This window comes from Oncorhynchus tshawytscha, linkage group LG06, assembly GCF_018296145.1.
Source record: "Oncorhynchus tshawytscha isolate Ot180627B linkage group LG06, Otsh_v2.0, whole genome shotgun sequence".
In the NCBI taxonomy this organism is placed as follows: domain Eukaryota; kingdom Metazoa; phylum Chordata; class Actinopteri; order Salmoniformes; family Salmonidae; genus Oncorhynchus; species Oncorhynchus tshawytscha.
The window spans coordinates 61806964-61826123 of record NC_056434.1 but is presented as its reverse complement, the minus strand read 5'-3'; the positions used below and the strand labels follow the sequence as shown (position 1 = coordinate 61826123).

The following is a 19160-nucleotide window of genomic DNA, read 5'->3' as shown; positions in this document are numbered from 1 at the left end:
CCGTACAATTGCCCTTATTTTAGCACCCCAAAAACATAATACTTCCAGATCAACTAATGTCAATACCATTTAAGTACAATTTCTCCTCTTTCCAACAGAATCAATTACATGACCTAAACGCTGCCCGTTTCTGCATAATTCAAGCAGGCAGTGTGCCCCATCGGGTCTAAAAATGGCGGGTGGGGAAGTGAAACTAGTGAGTGATAGTGAGGAGAGATGTTGTGTGGGAAAATTGCTTTTTTCCCCCCACTCGATCTGTCCAACTTATCACCTTATTGCCTCTAAAATGTAAAGAAAACAGTAGTTTATATAATGTGTCATACCTAATTTGAAGGTTTGTCCCATTTGAACGGGGATTTTAGGGCGGTGCTAAAGTGATCTTAGACGTAACTCAGCGGCTTTGAGAATGATGATTGCATGCAATGACAAAATGACTAGGTATCCCCCCTTACCCTGGGTCACTGTCCATTTCTTGTTTGTTAAACGATGAGAGTAGTGCTACACCTGGTGGATAGATTGTAAGGCAGAAAGTTGCTTTATGCGTGCTGTACGTTACGGCATGACACGTCAAGATGTAACGGAGGGTCAGTTTATTTTATATTAAACTTTTCTCATACTATAGAGCCATTACCATATCGCTCAGCGCTTGAATAGAAACCTAGTTCACACCCCCGATTTTGACATCAACAGTCTCTACAATCCCATTAGTTTTCTTTGTAGCCTCGTTTTGAATGTTGCGGTTGCGCACATTTGTACGGAATGGGATGAGTTTACGTTAACAGTTTCAAAATGTCTACATGCCGTGTCGCATTATTCAAGTGTTAGCTCCCCACTCATGCTGCACCGACATTAACATGCTGCAACCCAGACTCTCAGTGCAAGCCCTGTTTTTTGCACTAAGGGGTACATCCACTGCACTGATAGACCAAGTTGATCCATGAGAAACATTTGACAGAAGTACCGACAGTAACGTTCTAGTACCAAACGTATTTTATCGGAACCGTACAGAAGTTTCGGTAAACCGTGCAACATTGCTATATAAAATATTCTTTGACAACCATCAGAGTTGACAATGTGGTGAGAACCCATTTCACTTTCGGTACATTGACTATTTTATGTGCACTACGTTATCACTCCCATCCCTTTATCCGCAAGAAGTAAATTGGATGAACCCATGTTTGGTGGGAAATGCACAGATTTTAAAATATTTGCATGAAAATCTGTCACCAATTTGATGGAAACCTAGCAACTACCCAAACCAGGCACAAGTGGCCAACCTACTGCGATCACCTACTGGGATCTAGTTGACCAACTGGGAAGCAGGCGACGTATTTGCATCAATGGTAGATAGGTAGACTTCAGCTTTCTCAAGTGTACACTACCTTTCAAAGGTTTAGGGTCACTTAGAAATGCCTTTTTTTTTTTTAAGAAAAGCACTTTGTCCATTTTTAAAATAACATCAAATTGATCAGAAATACATTGTTAATGTAACTGTCACGGTGTTATAATTATTTCAGCTCTGCCCAAATTTAAACGGCTTGCTCAACACGAAGGATGCAAAGGGACAACTCAATTCCTTTTTTAGTGTTTTATGGTTTTGATGCCATTTGTTGAATAGAGTAGTTGAATGACATAGGAATATGTTGATAACCTTACACAGAGAATAAATATGCATTATTTTACACAATCAACAATGCATGACACAGCAACAAAGCATGGCTTTGAATAAAGTAAACGTTTAAACAATTTAATCTAGCACTTCAAGCAATTACTTCTGCAGTCAGAAAATATCCACAAAAAAGTACACTCCTACCAGAGTTAAACACGTAAATTGTGCTAAGCACTGGGTGCAACATAATAAATAATTCCAAACATTACATACCAGTTGCGTCTTTAGGGTTGAACAATGAGCTGTTTGTATGTTGAGGACCCAAGCAAAGCTAAGCCCAAACATTTTATACCCATTCTTATCTGCCAGGTGGTATTTAAAAAGTATTCCCTCCAAAAATCCTGGCTCAATTTTTTTTTTATTTTTTTAGTTCCACCTGTGTTTTTGGGTTATCTGCCCTCTTGAGGCCTGGAGTTCTTTAAAGGAAGAGCTGCCATTGTGCTCATGTTTTGAGAGTTCTGTTTTTTGACCCAACACCATTGTAGCTGGAAACAGCAGATTATGTTTTTAATGGAATATCTACACAGGCGTACAGAGGTCCGTTATCAGCAACCATCACTCCTGTGTTACAATGGCACATTGTGTTAGCTAATCCAAGTTTATCATTTTAAAATGCCAATTGATAATTAGAAAAGCCTTTTGAAATGGTTAGCACAGCTGAAAACTGTTGTCCTGATTTAAAGAAGCAATAAACTGTCCTTTTAGACTAGTTGAGTATCTGGAGCATCAGCGTTTGAGTTCGATTACAGGCTCAAAATGGCCAGAAACACTTTTTTTTTTTTTTTTACACTTGTCAGTCTATTCTTGTTCTGAGAAATGAAGGCTATCCCATGTGAGAAATTGTCAAGAAACTGAAGATCTGGTACAAAACTGTGTACTACTCCCTTCACAGAACAGTGCAAACTGGCTCTAACCAGACTAGAAAGAGTGGGAGGCCCCTGTGCACAACTGAGCAAGAACAAGTACATTAGTGTCTAGTTTGAGAAACAGTCTTCAACTGGCAACTTCATTAAATTGTACCCGCAAAACACCAGTCTCAACGTCAACCGTGATGAGGCGACTCGGGATGCTGTTGATGAGTTCAGGATCCAACCAACATATATGGCCTGCACCTTTCAGCGTGTGAGGCGTCAAGTCATTATGTGCTCTTCACTTAAGCATGTCATCTGTGCACATTTTGTTTATAAATATTTGTCACTGTTAGTGAGCATAATGTTATGTGTTCTTCTGTCTGAGGAACAATCTCTCTTTGGTCTGGAATTAATGACTCCCATCTTAAGATGTCTATAGCTTATTACTTTACTGAAAATAATTTAACATTGTTTTATCAATAAACTCATGTTCAGTTGCAATTGATATTTTTTTTCAGCCCATGCAGGCGGCAGAGATAATAGACTCAGAGTTTCGACCAGGCATGAGCAACCGACAGAAGAACAAGGCTAAGAGGATGGCCAAGCTAGTGGCAAAGCAACGATCCAGAGACATGGATCCCAACGAGAGAAGGTATGGCCAACTTTTTTTTTTCCTCCAAAGCTTTGTTCATTAGGCACCAATGAACAAACGGTTCTGAAACTAAGTGGAAGGTGAAGGCTTGTCCAGTAAGAAATGCACCATTTACGTTTGCCCTAATGAACATGATCCAGGTGTTTCGGTCTTTGGTTTCCATCTGCAGGTCATTTAAAAAAAAATTGGATTACTGAGTTGGGAAATCAAATCACAGATCAATATTTTTCTTCCTGCAGTAATGACAGTTTTGAGGGGGAGCCTGAGGAGAAGCACAGGAAAACTAGTAACGTAGTCATCGAGCAACCGGCAACGGAGCATAAAGTCTTAATCGATAACGTTCCAGACAACTCCAGTCTCTTGGACGAGGTAGGCGATTTGGTCAGCAAGGATAAAGCTCCGTTAAAGAATACAGTTGAAGTAAACTCTTTTTACACAGAACTTGAGAATTAATTTACTGGGTGTTTGAAAAAAGACTGGATAGTTATGAAATTAGTGTCTTTGTCCAAACATGGAAGAGAAGTTCTGATTCATCTTGTGCTTTTTTCTCCCCCCCCAGACCCAGGAGTGGCCCCTGGAGAGCTTCTGTGATGAGCTCTGTAATGACCTCTTCAACCCCTCATGGGAGGTAATGACCGTAGTCTTAGCAGACCTGCTCAAGTCATCTGCAATCCTAAAGCTCTATGTACGCTGAAAAAAATCACGCATCACATCAAATAATATTATATTTGTCATATTCCCCGAATACAGTGTCGACATTACCGTGAAATGCTTATTTACTAGCCCTTAACCAACAATGCAGTTCAAAAATGGAGTTAAGAAAATATTTACTAAATAAACTGCAGTTTGGACACCTAATTCCAGGGTTTTTCTTTTTACTATTTTCTACATTGTAGCTTAATAGTGAAGACATCAACTATAAAATAACATATGGAATCATGTAGTAACCAAAAATGTTTTAAACATATTAAAATATATTTGCAATTCTTCAAAGTAGCCTCCCTTTGCCTATATGACAGCTTTGCACACTCTTGGCATTCTCTCAACCAGCTTCATGAGGTTGTCACCTGGAATGCATTTCAATTAACCTCTCTAGGGTATGTGGGACGCTTCCCACCTGGCCAACATCCAGTGAGATTGCAGAGTGCCAAATACAGAAATACTCATTATAAAAATTCAGAAAAGAGACAACTATTAAAAAGCTTGTGAATCCAACAACTGTCAGATTTAAGAAATGCTTTACGGCGAAAGCATACCTTAGTCTAGCAGACAAATCATTATAAACAGTAGCCAGCCAAGCAGAGTTAAAATTAATCCCTTACCTTTGATCTTCATATGTTTGCACTCAAGACATTCATTTATTCAATAAATGTTCCTTTTGGTTTGATAGTCTCTTTATTAGAGGTCGACCGATTTATGATTTTTCAATACCGATTTATTGGAGGACAAAAGGTCGATATTTAAAATGTATTTGTAATAATGACAATTACAACAATACTGAATTAACTTATTTTAACGTCATATTATACATCAATAAAATCAATTTAGCCTCAAATTTGTATTAAATAATGCAGAAAGTAAAAGTGCAATATGTGCCATGTAAAAAAGCTAACGTTTAAGTTCCTTGCTCAGAACACGAGAACATATGAAAGTTGGTGGTTCCTTTTAACATGAGTCTTCAATATTCCCGGGTAAGAAGTTTTAGGTTGTAGCAATTATAGGACTACATCCCTCTATACCATTTGTATTTCATTAACCTTTGACTATTGGATGTTCTTATAGGCACTTTAGTATTGCCAGTGTAACAGTATAGCTTCCGTCCCTCTCCTCGCTCCTCCCTGGGCTTGAACCAGCAACACAACGACAACAGCCACCCTCGAAGCAGCGTTACCCATGCAGAGCAAGGGGAACAACTACTCTGATTCTTAGAGCGAGTGACGTTTGAAACGCTATTAGCGCACACCCCGCTAACTAGCGAGCCATTTCACATCACATCGTTACACTAGCTTAATCTCGGGAGTTGATGAGCTTGAATTCATAAACATCAGAGCTGCTGGCAAAACGCACGAAAGTGCTGCTTGACTGAATGCTTATGAGCCTGCTGGTGCCCACCATCACTTGGTCAGACTGATCTATCAAATCAGACTTAATTATAACACAACACACAGAAATATGAGCCTTAGGTCATTAATATGGTCGAATCTGGAAACTCATCTCGAAAACATTTATTTTAGTGAAATACAGAACCATTCCGTATTTATATAACGGGTGGCATCCATGGGTCTAAATATTCCTCTTACATTGCACAACCTTCAGTGTTATGTCATAATTATGTAAAATTCTGGCAAATTAGTTCAATGAGCCAGGCGGCCCAAACTGTTGCATATACCCCGACTCTGCGTGCAATAAACGCAAGAGAAGTGACACAATTTACCTGGTTAATATTGCCTGCTGTGGTCTAGGGCACTGCATCGCAGCGCTAGCTGTGACACCAGAGACTCTGGGTTCGCGCCCAGGCTCTGTCGCAGCCGGCCGTGACCAGAAGGTCCGTGGGGGGACGCACAATTGGCCTAGCCTCGTTAGGGTGGGTTTGGCCGGTAGGGATATCCTTGCCTCATCGTGCACCAGCGACTCCTGTGGCGGGCCGGGCGCAGTGCACGCTAACCAAGGTCGCCAGGTGCACGGTGTTTCCTCCGACACATTGGTGCGGCTGGCTTCTGGGTTGGATGCGCGCTGTGTTAAGAAGCAGTGCGGCTTGGTTGGGTTGTGTTTCGGAGGACACATGGCTTTCGACCTTCGTCTCTCCCGAGCCCGTACGGGAGTTGTAGCGATGAGACAAGATAGTAATTACTAACAATTGGATACCACGAAAAGGGGATAAAATATATATATATTGCCTGCTAACCTGGATTTCTTTTAGCTAAATAAGCAGGTTTAAAAAATATATTCTGTGTATTGATTTTAAGACATTGATGTTTATGGTTAGGTACACGTTGGAGCAACAACAGTCCTTTTTTGCGAATGCGCACTGCATCGATTTATATGCAACGCAGGACACGCTCGATAAACTAGTAATATCATCAACCATGTGTAGTTATAACTAGTGATTACTGCTAGCTTCTTACTGCATTTGCGTAACAGGCAGGTTCCTCGTGAGGCAGGTGGTTAGAGCGTTGGACTAGTTAACCGTAAGGTTGCAAGATTGAATCCTGGAGCTGACGAGGTAAAAATCTGTCGTTCTGCCCCTGAACAAGGCAGTTAACCTACCGTTCCTAGGCCGTCATTGAAATAAGAATGTGTTCTTAACGGACTTCCATCTGTACGCACTATACTTTGTAGCGCCTTACGGTCAAATGCCGAGCAGTTCTATTCCAGGCGGTGATGCAACCGTTCAGGATGATTGTGCAGCTGTAGAACCTTTTGAGCATCTGTGGACCCGTGGCAAATATTTTCAGTCTCCTGAGGAGGAGACTGTCTGTCTGTGTTTGGACCATGATATTTTGGTGATGTGGACACCAAGGAACTTGGAACTCTCGACCCGCTCTACTACAGCCCCGGTCAATGTGAATAGCGGGTTTGTTCAGCCCTCCTGTTCCTGTAGTCCACAATCATCTTTGTCTTGCTCATGTTGAGGGAGAGGTTGTTGTCCTGGCATAACACTGCCAGGTCTCTTACCTCCTCCCTACAGGCATTCTCATTGTTGTCGGTGATCAGGCCTACCACCGTTGTCATCAGCAAACTTAATGATGGTGTTGGAGTCGTGCTTGGTCACGCAGTTGTGGGTGAACAGGAGTACAGGACGGGACTAAGCAAGCACCCCTGAGGGGCCCCCGTGCTGTGGGTCATCGTGACAGTTGTTGCCTACACTAACCACATGTGGGCGGCCTGTCAGGAAGTCCTGGATCCAGTTGCAGAGGGAGGTGTTTAGTCCCAGGGTCCTTAGCTTAGTGATGAGCTTTGAGGGCACTATGGTGTTGAACGCTGAGCTATTGTCAATGAACAGTATTTTTCACATGTGTTTCTTTTGTCCAGGTAGGAAAGGGCAGTTTGGCATGTTATTGACTTGAGTGTTACATGTTACAGACGTGAGTGTTACAGGCCGGTAGTCATTTAGGCAAGTTACCTTCACTTTCTTGGGCACAGGGACTATGGTGGTCTGCTTGAAACATGTTGGTATTACAGGCTCGGTCAGGGAGACACTTGCTAGTTGGTCATCGCATGCTCGGAATACACGGCCCTGGTAATCCATCTGGATCCGCAGCCTTGTGAATGTTGACCAGTTTAAAGGTCTTTCTCACATTGGCTACGGAGAGCGTGATCAGTCGTCCGAAACAGCTGGTGCTCTCATGCATGCTTCAGTGTTGCTTGCGTCAAAGTGAGCATAAGGCATTTAGCTTGTGTCACTGGGCAGCTCATATCTTGGTTTCCCTTTTGTAGTCCGTAATAGTTTGCAAGCCCTGCCACATCCGACGAGCGTCGGAGCTGGTGTAGTACGAGCCAGTCGTAGTCCTGTATTGACGCTTTGGTTGTTCGTCTGTGGGCATAGTGGGATTTCTTATACGCGTCCGGATCAGTGTCCTAATCCTTTGAAACGGCAGCTCTATCCTTTAGCTCGGTGCGGATGTTGCCTGTAATCCATGGCTTCTGGTTGGGATATGTACGTACGGTCACTGTGGCGACGATGTCATCGATGAACTTAATAATGAAGCCGGTGACTGAGGTGGTATACTCCTCAATGCCATTGGGTGAGTCCCAGAACATATTTCAGTCTGCTAGCAAAACTGTCCTGTAGCATCTGTCATTTGACCACTTCCTGCTTTAGCTTTTGCTGTTAAGCAGGAATCGGGAGGATAGAATTATGATCAGATTTGCTAGATGGAGGGAGCGGTTTGTATGCATCTCTGTGTGTGGATTAAAGGTGGTCTAGAGATGTTTCTTTTTATTTAAAAACCAAATATATTATTTCTCCCTCTGGTTACACATGTGCCATTTTAGTAGAAATTAGGTCACATTAATTTAAGTTTGCCTACATTAAAGTCCCAGGTCACTAGGAGCGCCGCTTCTGGATGAGCATTTTCTTGTTGAACGTGGTCTTAGTGCCAGCATCGGTTTGTGGTGTTAAGTAGACGGCTACGAAAAATAGTCAGTTCTAAGTTTCATCATGAGGTAATCTACTTGAGCAATACCTTGAGACTTCCTTAATATTAGACATTGCACCAGCTGTTATTGAATAATAGACCCCCGCCCCTCGTCTTACCAGACGTTGCTGTTCTGTCCTGCCGATGCACGGTAAACCTAACCAAATGTATATTATCCGCATCTTTATTCAGCCACGACTCGGTGAAACCTGAGCTATAACAGCTTTTTAATGTCCCTTTGGTAGGATAGTCTCGAACGGAAATCATCAAGTTTATTTTCCAGTGATTGCACGTTAGGCAATGGAACGGATGGTTGAGGCAGAATACCCACACGCCTTTGAAGTCTAAGAAGGCGCCCCTAACACCACCCCCTGTATTTGTCTTTTCACGTGAATGACAGGAATTTGGGCCTGGTCTCGGAGAAGCAGTATATCCTTCGTCCAGTTTGAGGTGATTAATTGCTGTTCTAATATCCAGAAGCTATTTAAAAAAATAAAAAATAAAATAAAAAAAGTTGGTTCATAAGAGACTGTAGAAGCAACATTATGTAAAAAAATGTGTTACAAACAATGTGACAAAACACACGGTTGCTTAAGGGCGTGTAAAACAGCAGCCAGCGCTATTACATACAAAAATGTCATAGATTTTACTGAGTTACAGTTCATATAAGGAACTCGGTCAATTTAAATTCATTAGGGCCTAATCTATGGATTTCACATGACTGGGAATAGTGATAAATCTGGTTACAGATGCCTTTAAAAAAAAAATATCTGTTGGACCACCATTTGCCTCATGCAGCGCAGCACAGCTAATTCAAATAGATTTGATCAGGCTGTTGATTGTGGCCTGTGGAATGTTGTCCCACTCCTCTTCGATGGCTATGCGAAGTTGCTGGATATTGGTGTGAACTGGAACACAGTCGTACACGTCAATCCAGAGCATCCCGAACATGCTCTATTGGTGACATGTCGGCGTATGCAGCTTCCAGGAGTTGTGTACAGATCCTTGCGACATGGGCTCTTGCATTATCATGCTGAAACATGAGATGGTGGTGGATTTAATGGCACATCAAGGTGCGTCAGGATCTCGTTGCGGTATGTTTTGTATTTTATCGATGGTAATTTGAATGCACATTGTGTTTATTGTCCGTAGCTTATGCCTGCCCATACCATAACCCCACCGCCACCATGTGGCACTAAGTTCACAATGTAGACCTCACCAAACTGCTCATCCAAACAACGCAATACCCGCAGTCTGCCATCTGACCGGTACAGTTGAAACTGGGAGCACACTTTGCCAGTGGCCATTGAAGGTGAGCGTATGCCCACGGAAGTCGGTTACAATGCTGATCTGCATTCAGGTCAAGACCCTAGTTAGTATATTGAGCACCCAGATGCGCTTCCCTGAGACTTTCTAACAGTTTGTGCAGAAATACTTTGGTTGTGCAAACCCACGGTTTCATCAGCTGCCCGGGTGGCTGGTCTCAGACAATCCTGCAGGTGAAGATGCTTGATGTGGCGTTCCTGGGCTGGCGTGGTTACACGTGGTCTGCGGTTGTGAGGCCGGTTAGACTTACTGCCAAATTCTCTAAAACGACGTAGGCGGTTTATGGCTGAGAAATTAACTAATCATTTTCTGTCAGCATGCCAATTGCCTGCTCCCTCAACTTGACATTTGTGGCATTGTGACACAACTGCACATTTTAGTGGCCTTTTTATTGTCCCCAGCACAAGGTGCACCTGAATGATCATTCTGTTTCCTGATATGCCACACCTGTCAAGTGGATGGCTTATATTGGCAAAGGAGAAATGTGCACGAACAGGGAAGTAAACAAAATAGTAGAGAAATTAGCTTTTTGTTACACATTTCTGTGAATTTTTTTTAGTTCAGCCCATGAAACATGGGACAAACTTTAAATGTTGAGTTTTTGTATTTTTGTTCACTGTATTTTTCTTTTAAGGATCCAATGCATAACACAACGGGCAGCATGTAGACTAAAATGAGCTGTGCAGCTACTAGTGCTCTGTGTGTCTCTGTGTCCAGATTCGTCACGGAGCAGGCACAGGCCTCAGGGAGATCCTCAAGTCTCAAGGCACTGGAGGTGGGAAGCTGGTGGGAAGCACTGCAGAACAGGTACTGTATCTGACTCTTCTCTCTATGCAACCTTCATTCAAACCAAACATAAATATTAAAATTTACCTATAATGGATTTGATCACAATAATGTCTGACCTTTGACCATTTCCAGATGGAGCGGCACCACCAGGAGTGGCTGGAGGATGTGGTCATCCGGCTGCTCTGTGTCTTTGCTCTGGACCGTTTCGGAGATTTTGTCTCCGATGAGGTGTGTCTTGTAGCATACCAATCTACTGTGTCCTGGGGTGGCTGAATTTAATTCAATATAACAGTGGTCACCAACCGCTTTATCTCCAAGGCATTCCTAGTCTATCCCTAAACATCTGTAAAAAAAAACAAAAAAACTAACGATAAAGCTTTGTGTTCCTATTTTTTGTGTTTGTTTTGCGCTGTTGGTGGTAGGTTCATTTGATTCAGCAGCCCTAGCGTTGGGAAGGCAGTGTTCCCATTCTGAACCATTTCATGTGTCTCAAGGTGGAACGCAGTCTACCCGCCAGGCCCAGAGAACAAATCAAGTGCACCTATAGGCCTACTGCTGGCCAATCAGAGCTCAGATCACTGTGTCTGCACAGTTTCTTCGAGCCATAGACTGCAAAAAGAAGCCTCAAACAGACAGCAAAGCTGACAAGCCTACTGTGAGATTTCTAAAAGTTTTAAACCATGACTAGAGAGAGACTCTAAATACAGCAAAGAGATGCTGTTTTTATGTGTAGGTTGTTCTTCACTGTCAACACCTTTATAAGCCATAATGTACATTTTCCTTACTTCCACATGCTACTACCAGCACTGCAGCGATGACTTAGGAGTCAGGATACGCTTGCATTGTTGTTATTAGCGGCCTGTCTTTTTACATTTTTTTGTATGGAGGAATATGTCACCTTCTCTGGCCATAGGAGTAACCACATGAATTGCTGCATGAAGCAGAAATAATGTCGTGTTACTTGAGTTTCGCCATGAGCTAGAAGACTATCCCCCGTTTCTCAGTTGAGGACAGTGGGACGTTGAATCCGGTGAGAGGCAGCCTCACTGCTGCTTCCTCCCATCAGATGTAGGCCATCAGTCCACAAGAAAGTGAAATGATTATGCTCACTTAGCTGAGGCTCATAAATAATACAACAAATTATCCATTACTAGTGTGGTCATATACCTCATTTAAAAATATGTAATTTCATAATTTTGAGAACATTGGCAGGGCAATTGAAGCATTGCTAATACGCAGTGATAAATGTATTGGGCTTATAGCCTACGGCACAAACATTGCTACAGAACTGTTTTTCATTTGGGTAATGTTGATAGGCTTATGTTTACAAAAATGTGTATGTACAGTGGCTTGTGAAAGTATTCTCCCCCTTGGCATTTTTCCTATTTTGTTGCCTTACAACCTGGATATTAAAGTAGATTTTTTTTTTTTTTGGGGGGGGGGAGGGGTTGTGTCGTTTGATTTACACAATATGCCTACCACTTTGACGATGCAAATGATTTTTTCATTATGACACAAACAAGACACACAGAACTTGAGCACACAACTATTTCCAACCAAAGTCAATACTTTGTAGAGCCACCTTATTACAGCTGCAAGTCTCTTGGGGTATGTCTCTAAAACCTTGGCACACATAGCCACTGGGATTTCTGCCCTTCAAGGCAAAACTGCTCCAGTTCCTTCAAGTTGGATGGGCTCTGCTTGTGTACAGCAATCTTTAAGACATACCATAGATTCTCAATTGGATTGAAATCTAGGCTTTGACTAGGCCATTCCAAGATATTTAAATGTGTCCCCTTAAATCACTCGAGTGTTGCTTTAGCAGTATGCTTAGGGTTATTGTCCTGCTGGAAGGTGAACCTCCTTCCCAGTCTCAAATCTCTGGAAGACTGAAACAGGCTTCACTCAAGAATTTTCATGTATTTAGCCCCATCCTTCTGTCAATTCTGACTAGTTTCTCAGTCCCTGCTGATGAAAACATCCCCACAGCATGATGCTGCCACCATGTTTCACTGTGGGGATGGTAGTCTCGGGGTGATGAGAGGTGTTGCGTTTGTGCCTGACATAGCGTTTTCCTTGATTGCCAAAAAGCTCAATTCTCATCTGACCAGAGTACCTTCCATGTGTTTGGGGAGTCTCCCACATGCCTTTTGGCGAACACTAAATGTGTTTGCTTATTTTTTTTCTTTAAGCAATGGCTTTTTTTCTGGCCACTCTTCCGTGAAGCCCAGCTCTGTGGAGTGTACGGCTTAAAGTGGTCCTATGGACAGATACTCCAATCACCGCTGTGGAGCTTTACAGCTCCTTCAGGATTAACTTTGGTCTCTTTGTTGTCTCTGATTTAATGCCCTCCTTGCCTGGTCTGTGAGTTTTGGTGGGCGGCCCTCTCGGCAGGTTTGTTGTGGTGCCATATTCTTTACATTTTTAAATAATGGATTTAGTGATGCTCTGTGGGATGTTCAAAGTTTCAGATATTTTTTTATAACCCAACCCTGATTTGTACTTCTCCAACTTTGTCCCTGACCTGTTTGGAGAGCTCCTTGGTCTTCACGGTGCCGCTTGCTTGGTGGTGCCCCTTGCTTTGTGGTGTTGCAGATTCTGGGGCTTTTCAGAACAGGGATCTATAAACTCAGCAAAAAAAATGTCTCATTTTCAGGACCCTGTCTTTCAAAGATAATTTGTAAAAATCCAAATAACTTTACAGATATTCAATGTAAAGGGTTTAACCACTGTTTCCCATGCTTGTTCAATTTACCATAAACAATTATTGAACATGCACCTGTGGAACGGTTGTTAAGACACTAACAGCTTACAGATGGTAGGCAATTAAGGTCACAGTTATGAAAACTTAGGACACTAAAGAGGCCTTTCTACTGACTGGGAAAAACACCAAAAGAAAGATGCCCAGGGTCCCGGCTCATCTGCATGAATGTGCCTTAGGCATGCTGCAAGAAGGCATGAGGACTGCAGATGTGGCCAGGGCAATAAATTGCAACGTTCGCACTGTGAGACGCCTAAGACAGCGCTACAGGGAGACAGGACGGACAGCTGATCATCCTTGCGGTGGCAGACCACGTGTAACAACACCTGCATAGGATCGGTACATCCGAACATCACACCTGCGGGACAGGTAAAGGATGGCAACAACTACCCGAATTACACCAGGAAAGCACAATCCCTCCATCAGTGCTCAGACTGTCCGCAATAGGATGAGAGAGGCTGGACTGAGGGCTTGTAGCCTGTTGTAAGGCAGGTCCTCACCAGACATCACCAGCGGTGATGGGCACAAACCCACTGTCGTTGGACCAGACAGGCAAAAAGTGCTCTTCACTGAGGAGTCGCATTTATCGACGAAGGAATGAGCGTTACACCAAGGCCTGTACTCTAAAGCAGGATCAATTTGGAGGTGGAGGGTCCGTCATGGTCTGGGGCGGTGTCTCACAGCATCGAACTGAGCTTGTTATTGCAGGCATTCTCAACGCTGTGCGTTACAGGGAAGATATCCTCCTCCCTCATGTGGTACCCTTCTTGCAGGTTCATCCTGGCATGACAATGCCACCAGCCATACTGCTCGTTCCGTGCGTGATTTCCTGCAAGACAGGAATGCCAGTGTTCTGCCATGGCCAGCGAAGAGCCCTGATCTCAATCTCATTTAGCACGTCTGGGACCTGTTGGATCGGAGGGTGAGGGCGAGGGCCATTCACCCTAGGAATGTCCAGGAACTTGCAGGTGCAATGGTGGAAGAGTGGGATAACATCTCACAGCAAGAACTGGCAAATCTGGTGCAGTCCATGAGGAGGAGATGCTCTGCAGTACTTAATGCAGCTGGTGGCCACACCAGATACTCACTGTTACTTTTGACCTCCCCCCCTTTGTTCAGGACACATTATTCCATTATTCAGTTTATGTCTTAGTTGTTGAATCTTATGTTCATACAAATATTTACACATGTTCATTTTGCTGAAAAAAACAGTGTTGACAGCAACAGGATTTTTTTTTTGCTGAGTTCATACTGAGACCATGTGACACTTAGATTGTACACAGGTGAACTTTAGCTTTTGAAGGTGATGGTTACATAACTTCTTATTTAGGGGCTTCATAGCTAAGGGGGTGAATACATATGCATGCACCACTTTTACATTTAGTATTTTTCTGCATTTTCTGAAACGAGTAAAAAAAATAAAAAAAAATTCCACTTCACCATTTTGGACTATTTTGTGCATGTCCATTACATGAAATCCAATTAAAAATCCATGTAAATTACAAGTTGTGATGCAACAAAATTGGTGAACCGCCAAGGGGGATGAATACTTTTGCAAGGCTATGTATGTATGTATGTACAGTTGAAGTTGCACGTTTACTTACACTTAGGTTGGAGTCATTAAAACTTGTTTTTCAACCACTCCACAAATTTCTTGTTGACAAACTATAGTTTTGGCAAGTCAGTTAAGACATCTACTTTGTGCATGACACAAGTCATTTTTCCAACAATTGTTTAAAGACAGATTATTTCACATATAAATCACTGTATCACAATTCCAGTGGGTCAGAAGTTTACATACACTAAATTGACTGTACATTTGAACAGCTTGAAAAATTCCAGAAAATTGTCATGCTTTAGAAGCTTCTGATAGGCTAATTGACATAATTTGAGTCAATTGGAGGTGTACCTGTAGATGCATTTCAAGGCCTACCTTCAAACTCAGTATCTCTTTGCTTGACATCATGGGAAAAATCTAAATAAATCAGCTAAGACCACAGAAAATAAATTGTAGACCTCCACAAGTCTGGTTTATCCTTGGGAGCAATTTCCATAGGTGATAGCTTGGTTGCAAATGGGTCTTCCAAATGGACAATGACCTAAAGCATACTTCCAAATTTGTGACAAAATGGCTTAAGGACAACAAAGTCAAGGTATTGGAGTGGCCATCGCAAAGCCCTGTCCTAAATCCTACAGAACATTTGTGGGCACAACTGAAAAAATGTGTGCGAGCAAGGAGGCCTACAAACCTGACTCAGTTACACCAGCTCTGTCAGGAGGAATGGGCCAAAATTCACCCAACTTATTGTGGGAAGCTTGTGGAAGGCTACCTTAAAACGTTTAACGCAAGTTAAACAATTTAAAGGCAGTGCTACCAAATACAAATTGAGTCTATGTAAACTTGTGACCCACTGGGAATGTGATGAAAGAAATAAAGCTGAAATAAATAATTCTCTCTACTATTATTCTGACATTTCACATTCTTAAAATAAAGGGGTGATCCTTCCTGACCTAAGAGAGGGAATTTTTACAAGGATTAAATGTCAGGAATTGTGAAAAACTGATTTTAAATGTATTTGGCCAATGTGTATGTGAACTTCTGACTTCAACTGTATTTATGTATAATTATCTTTGACTCAAAAGGTTGGTGACTACTCCTCTGGGGTAAGGTTACAATATTCCAAGAACAAAAAAGCAAGAGTTTACAGAATTTTGCAACCCTACTCACTATCATTTACGAGTCAGGCATTCCTGTTTGTCTAACATGCTGTCTCTCTGGTCAGGTGGTGGCTCCGGTTCGAGAGACCTGTGCCCAGACACTGGGCGTGGCCTTGCGCCACATGACTGACAGCGGTGTTGCCATGACAGTAGACATCCTGCTGAAGCTGCTGACGGAGGACCAGTGGGAGGTCCGGCACGGGGGTCTTCTGGGCATCAAGTATGGCCTGGCAGTCAGACAGGTACCACTAACCTCCTGTTTTGTCTGCTTGCCTCTGCCACCCAACATGCATGATGTGTGTTATCCATTTTAAGGCTGTAAAACAAGTGTTTTATACATGCATTAATTTATTTGCCCCCCCCAAGTTTTCTGGGCAAAAAACAGGCTGCATCTAGTTCATGATCCCTGAACTGCACTCATTGTCTTTCTATAAACTTTTTTTCCTCGTTCCCTCGCTTTCCTCTCAGGACCTGATATCCGCTCTGCTTCCACGGGTGCTCCCTGCCATCACGCAGGGGCTGCAGGACCTGGATGATGATGTCAGAGCGGTGGCGGCCGCGGCCCTCATCCCTGTGGTGGACGGGTTGGTGCAGCTACTCCCCAACAAGGTCAGACAGGAGCTCCTCTCCACAGTTACTCTTTACACGTGGTCACCTTAACTGCTCCTTAGCCTCTCTCCAACCTCACTCCTCTGTTATGCCTGTCCCATGGCTTTGCTTTTGTTGTCATTGTAAACTTCTTCAGACCTGGCCAACCTGCACACATTTTGCCCACCATGCACGCAATTTGAGATGAAAGTTCGCCGGTACGAGAAAAACTCAACCCTAAAACAGTCTTCTAGTTGGCACATTGTGATTTACTGACTCGATCTCTAGCGGTCTGCTCTGATCCCAGAAAGCACTTATTGTAGTTCAGTGTGTGTTGCTGCGTGGATGGAAACAGAAACCGTTACGTTAGACTCTTAAAGATTAGTAGACCTATGTTACTTAATCAGTTCTGGGTCGGTCCTCTTTAAATAGCCGTGTGTCGACAGTAGGCTGCTAATGATGATAATAGTCAGTTCACCGATGTCAACGAGGCATGTTGAACGAATGGTAGCCTAGTGGCTCAGACTTAACTTGATGGATTAGGTCAGAGAGGGAGATCTGAAACAAGCTCCTATAGGCCTAGTTCAGTTTCCTATTCCTAATAGCCTACGGTGAGCTAGACTACTAGCTGCTTTGCGTCCAGCAATTGATTTGTTCTGAATTATCTCCCCAAACAAAATGTAAGAAGCCATTTTCACTAGACTACCCACATAGACACCTAATAATGAGAATAATCTTTACCCCTTAAATTTTACCTAGAATAATGTGACATTTTAAGGATGAAACACAAGACTTCCATGTTGGCTACATTGTTTATCATTTAAGACTAAGTTTCAGGAAATGGCAATTACAGGTAAAAATAATGCTAAATGCTCCAACTTCTTGAGGGGGAAATTGACTCTTACATCAACCCCACCTTGTCAGAATATCCTAGGGAGAGCCCTGATTGTACATTTTAAAAATATAAACACAACATGAAGTGTTGGTCCCATGTTTCATGAGCTGAAATAAGATCCCAGAAATTTTCAATATGCACAAATAGCTTATTCCTCTCAAATTGGTTAACATCCCTGTTAGTGAGCATTTCTCCTTTGCCAAGATATGCCACACCTGTCAGGTGGATGGATTTCCCAGAAGTTGATTAAACAGCATCGGTGAACTGACTATTGTCATCATTAGCAGCCTACTGTCGACACACGGCTATTTAAAGAGGACCGACCCAGAACACATTACACAGGTGCACTTTGTGCTGGGGACAATAAAAGGCCACTCTAAAATGTGCAGTTTTGTCACACAACGCCACTTTTTGATGGAGCGTCCAATTGGCATGCTGACTGCAGGAATGTCCATCAGAGCTGTTGCCAGAGAATTGAACGTTAAAGCCGCCTCCAATGTTGTTTGAAAGACTTAGGCTGTACGTCCAACCGACCTCACAACCGTAGACCACGTGTATAGGTGTTGTGTGGGCGAGCGGTGTGCTGATGTCAGCGTTGTGAACAGAGTGCCCCATGGTAGGGTTATGGTATAGGCAGGCATAAGCTACGAACACAATTGCATTTTATTGATGGCAATTTGAATGCACAGAGATACCGTGATAAGATCCTACGGCCCATTGTCGTGCCATTCATCCTCTGCCATCACCTCATGTTTCAGCATGATCATGCACAGCCCCATGTCGTGAGGATCTGTAAACAATTTCTGGAAGCTGAAAATGTCCCAGTTCTTCCATGGCCTGCATACTCATCAGATATGTCACCAATTGAGCATGTTTGGGATGCTCTGGGTCGCCGTGTTCCAATATCCAGCGACTTCGCACAGACATTGAAAATATGTGTGACAACATTAGACCGGCCATAATCAATTTTAAAGGTATATGTGACCAATCGATGCATATCTGTATTCCCAGTTGTGAAATCTGTAGATTAGGCTCAAATGAATTTATTTAAATTGACAGATTTTCCTTATATAAATTGTAACTCAGTAAAATCTTGTTGCGTTTTTATATTTTAGTTCAGTATAATTAATTACTGAAGAACAGCCTACCATTCCTACTGAGGCAGTCTTCCCACACTTTGACTATTTGATTTGAGCAGTGTGTCGCCCGCGCCGTCGTGGGGTCTGCGGGGTGGGTGCCGCCCCCGCGCCGAAATTCTTGGCATGTCTATGGCACAATAGGGTTGTGTTCAGTTGGCACCAAATGGAAGAGAACTGATTGAAATCGGTACGGACTACCTGGACATTTTCGTTTTTTCCCATTGCAAAAATGTTTTCCATTGAGTTTGCTGATGAACACAAACCAGTTTGATGTTTATTTGCTCTGTTTTTTTCAGTACGGTGCTAACCATAGCAGTTGTCTCTGTTTTGTGTAGATCATAACTGCTGTTTTTTTCCCCTTTTTTTCCCGGTATTGTTCAGGTCCCATTCATAGTGAACTCCCTGTGGGATGCTCTCCTGGAGCTGGATGACCTGACATCCTCCACCAACAGCATCATGACCCTACTGTCCTCTCTGCTCGCCTACCCTCAAGTCCGACAGTGCAGGTGAGTGACACCTCTCCTGTCTGTACAGGTATAACCTCTTCTCCCACTACATCATGGAAATCATGAACATCTTGTACTTTTAAGGAACATTCCGATGATCTACAGTCAAAAATGTGTGCTAACAATTG

The 19160-nt window shown here is 42.9% G+C and overlaps 1 protein-coding gene across 2 annotated transcripts in view; it reads left to right on the top strand.

The window, feature by feature from the left end:
- LOC112252834 (TATA-binding protein-associated factor 172-like) overlaps positions 1-19160 on the top strand; it is a 69637-nt gene that overhangs the window by 8435 nt on the left and 42042 nt on the right. For both annotated transcript variants that reach the window (XM_042323480.1, XM_024424487.2), the window contains 8 exons: positions 3039-3172; positions 3412-3541; positions 3732-3800; positions 10354-10443; positions 10558-10653; positions 15970-16146; positions 16373-16513; positions 18908-19032. In XM_042323480.1, the coding sequence (XP_042179414.1) occupies positions 3039-3172; positions 3412-3541; positions 3732-3800; positions 10354-10443; positions 10558-10653; positions 15970-16146; positions 16373-16513; positions 18908-19032 (962 nt within the window). The remainder of the gene's footprint in view (positions 1-3038; positions 3173-3411; positions 3542-3731; positions 3801-10353; positions 10444-10557; positions 10654-15969; positions 16147-16372; positions 16514-18907; positions 19033-19160) is intronic.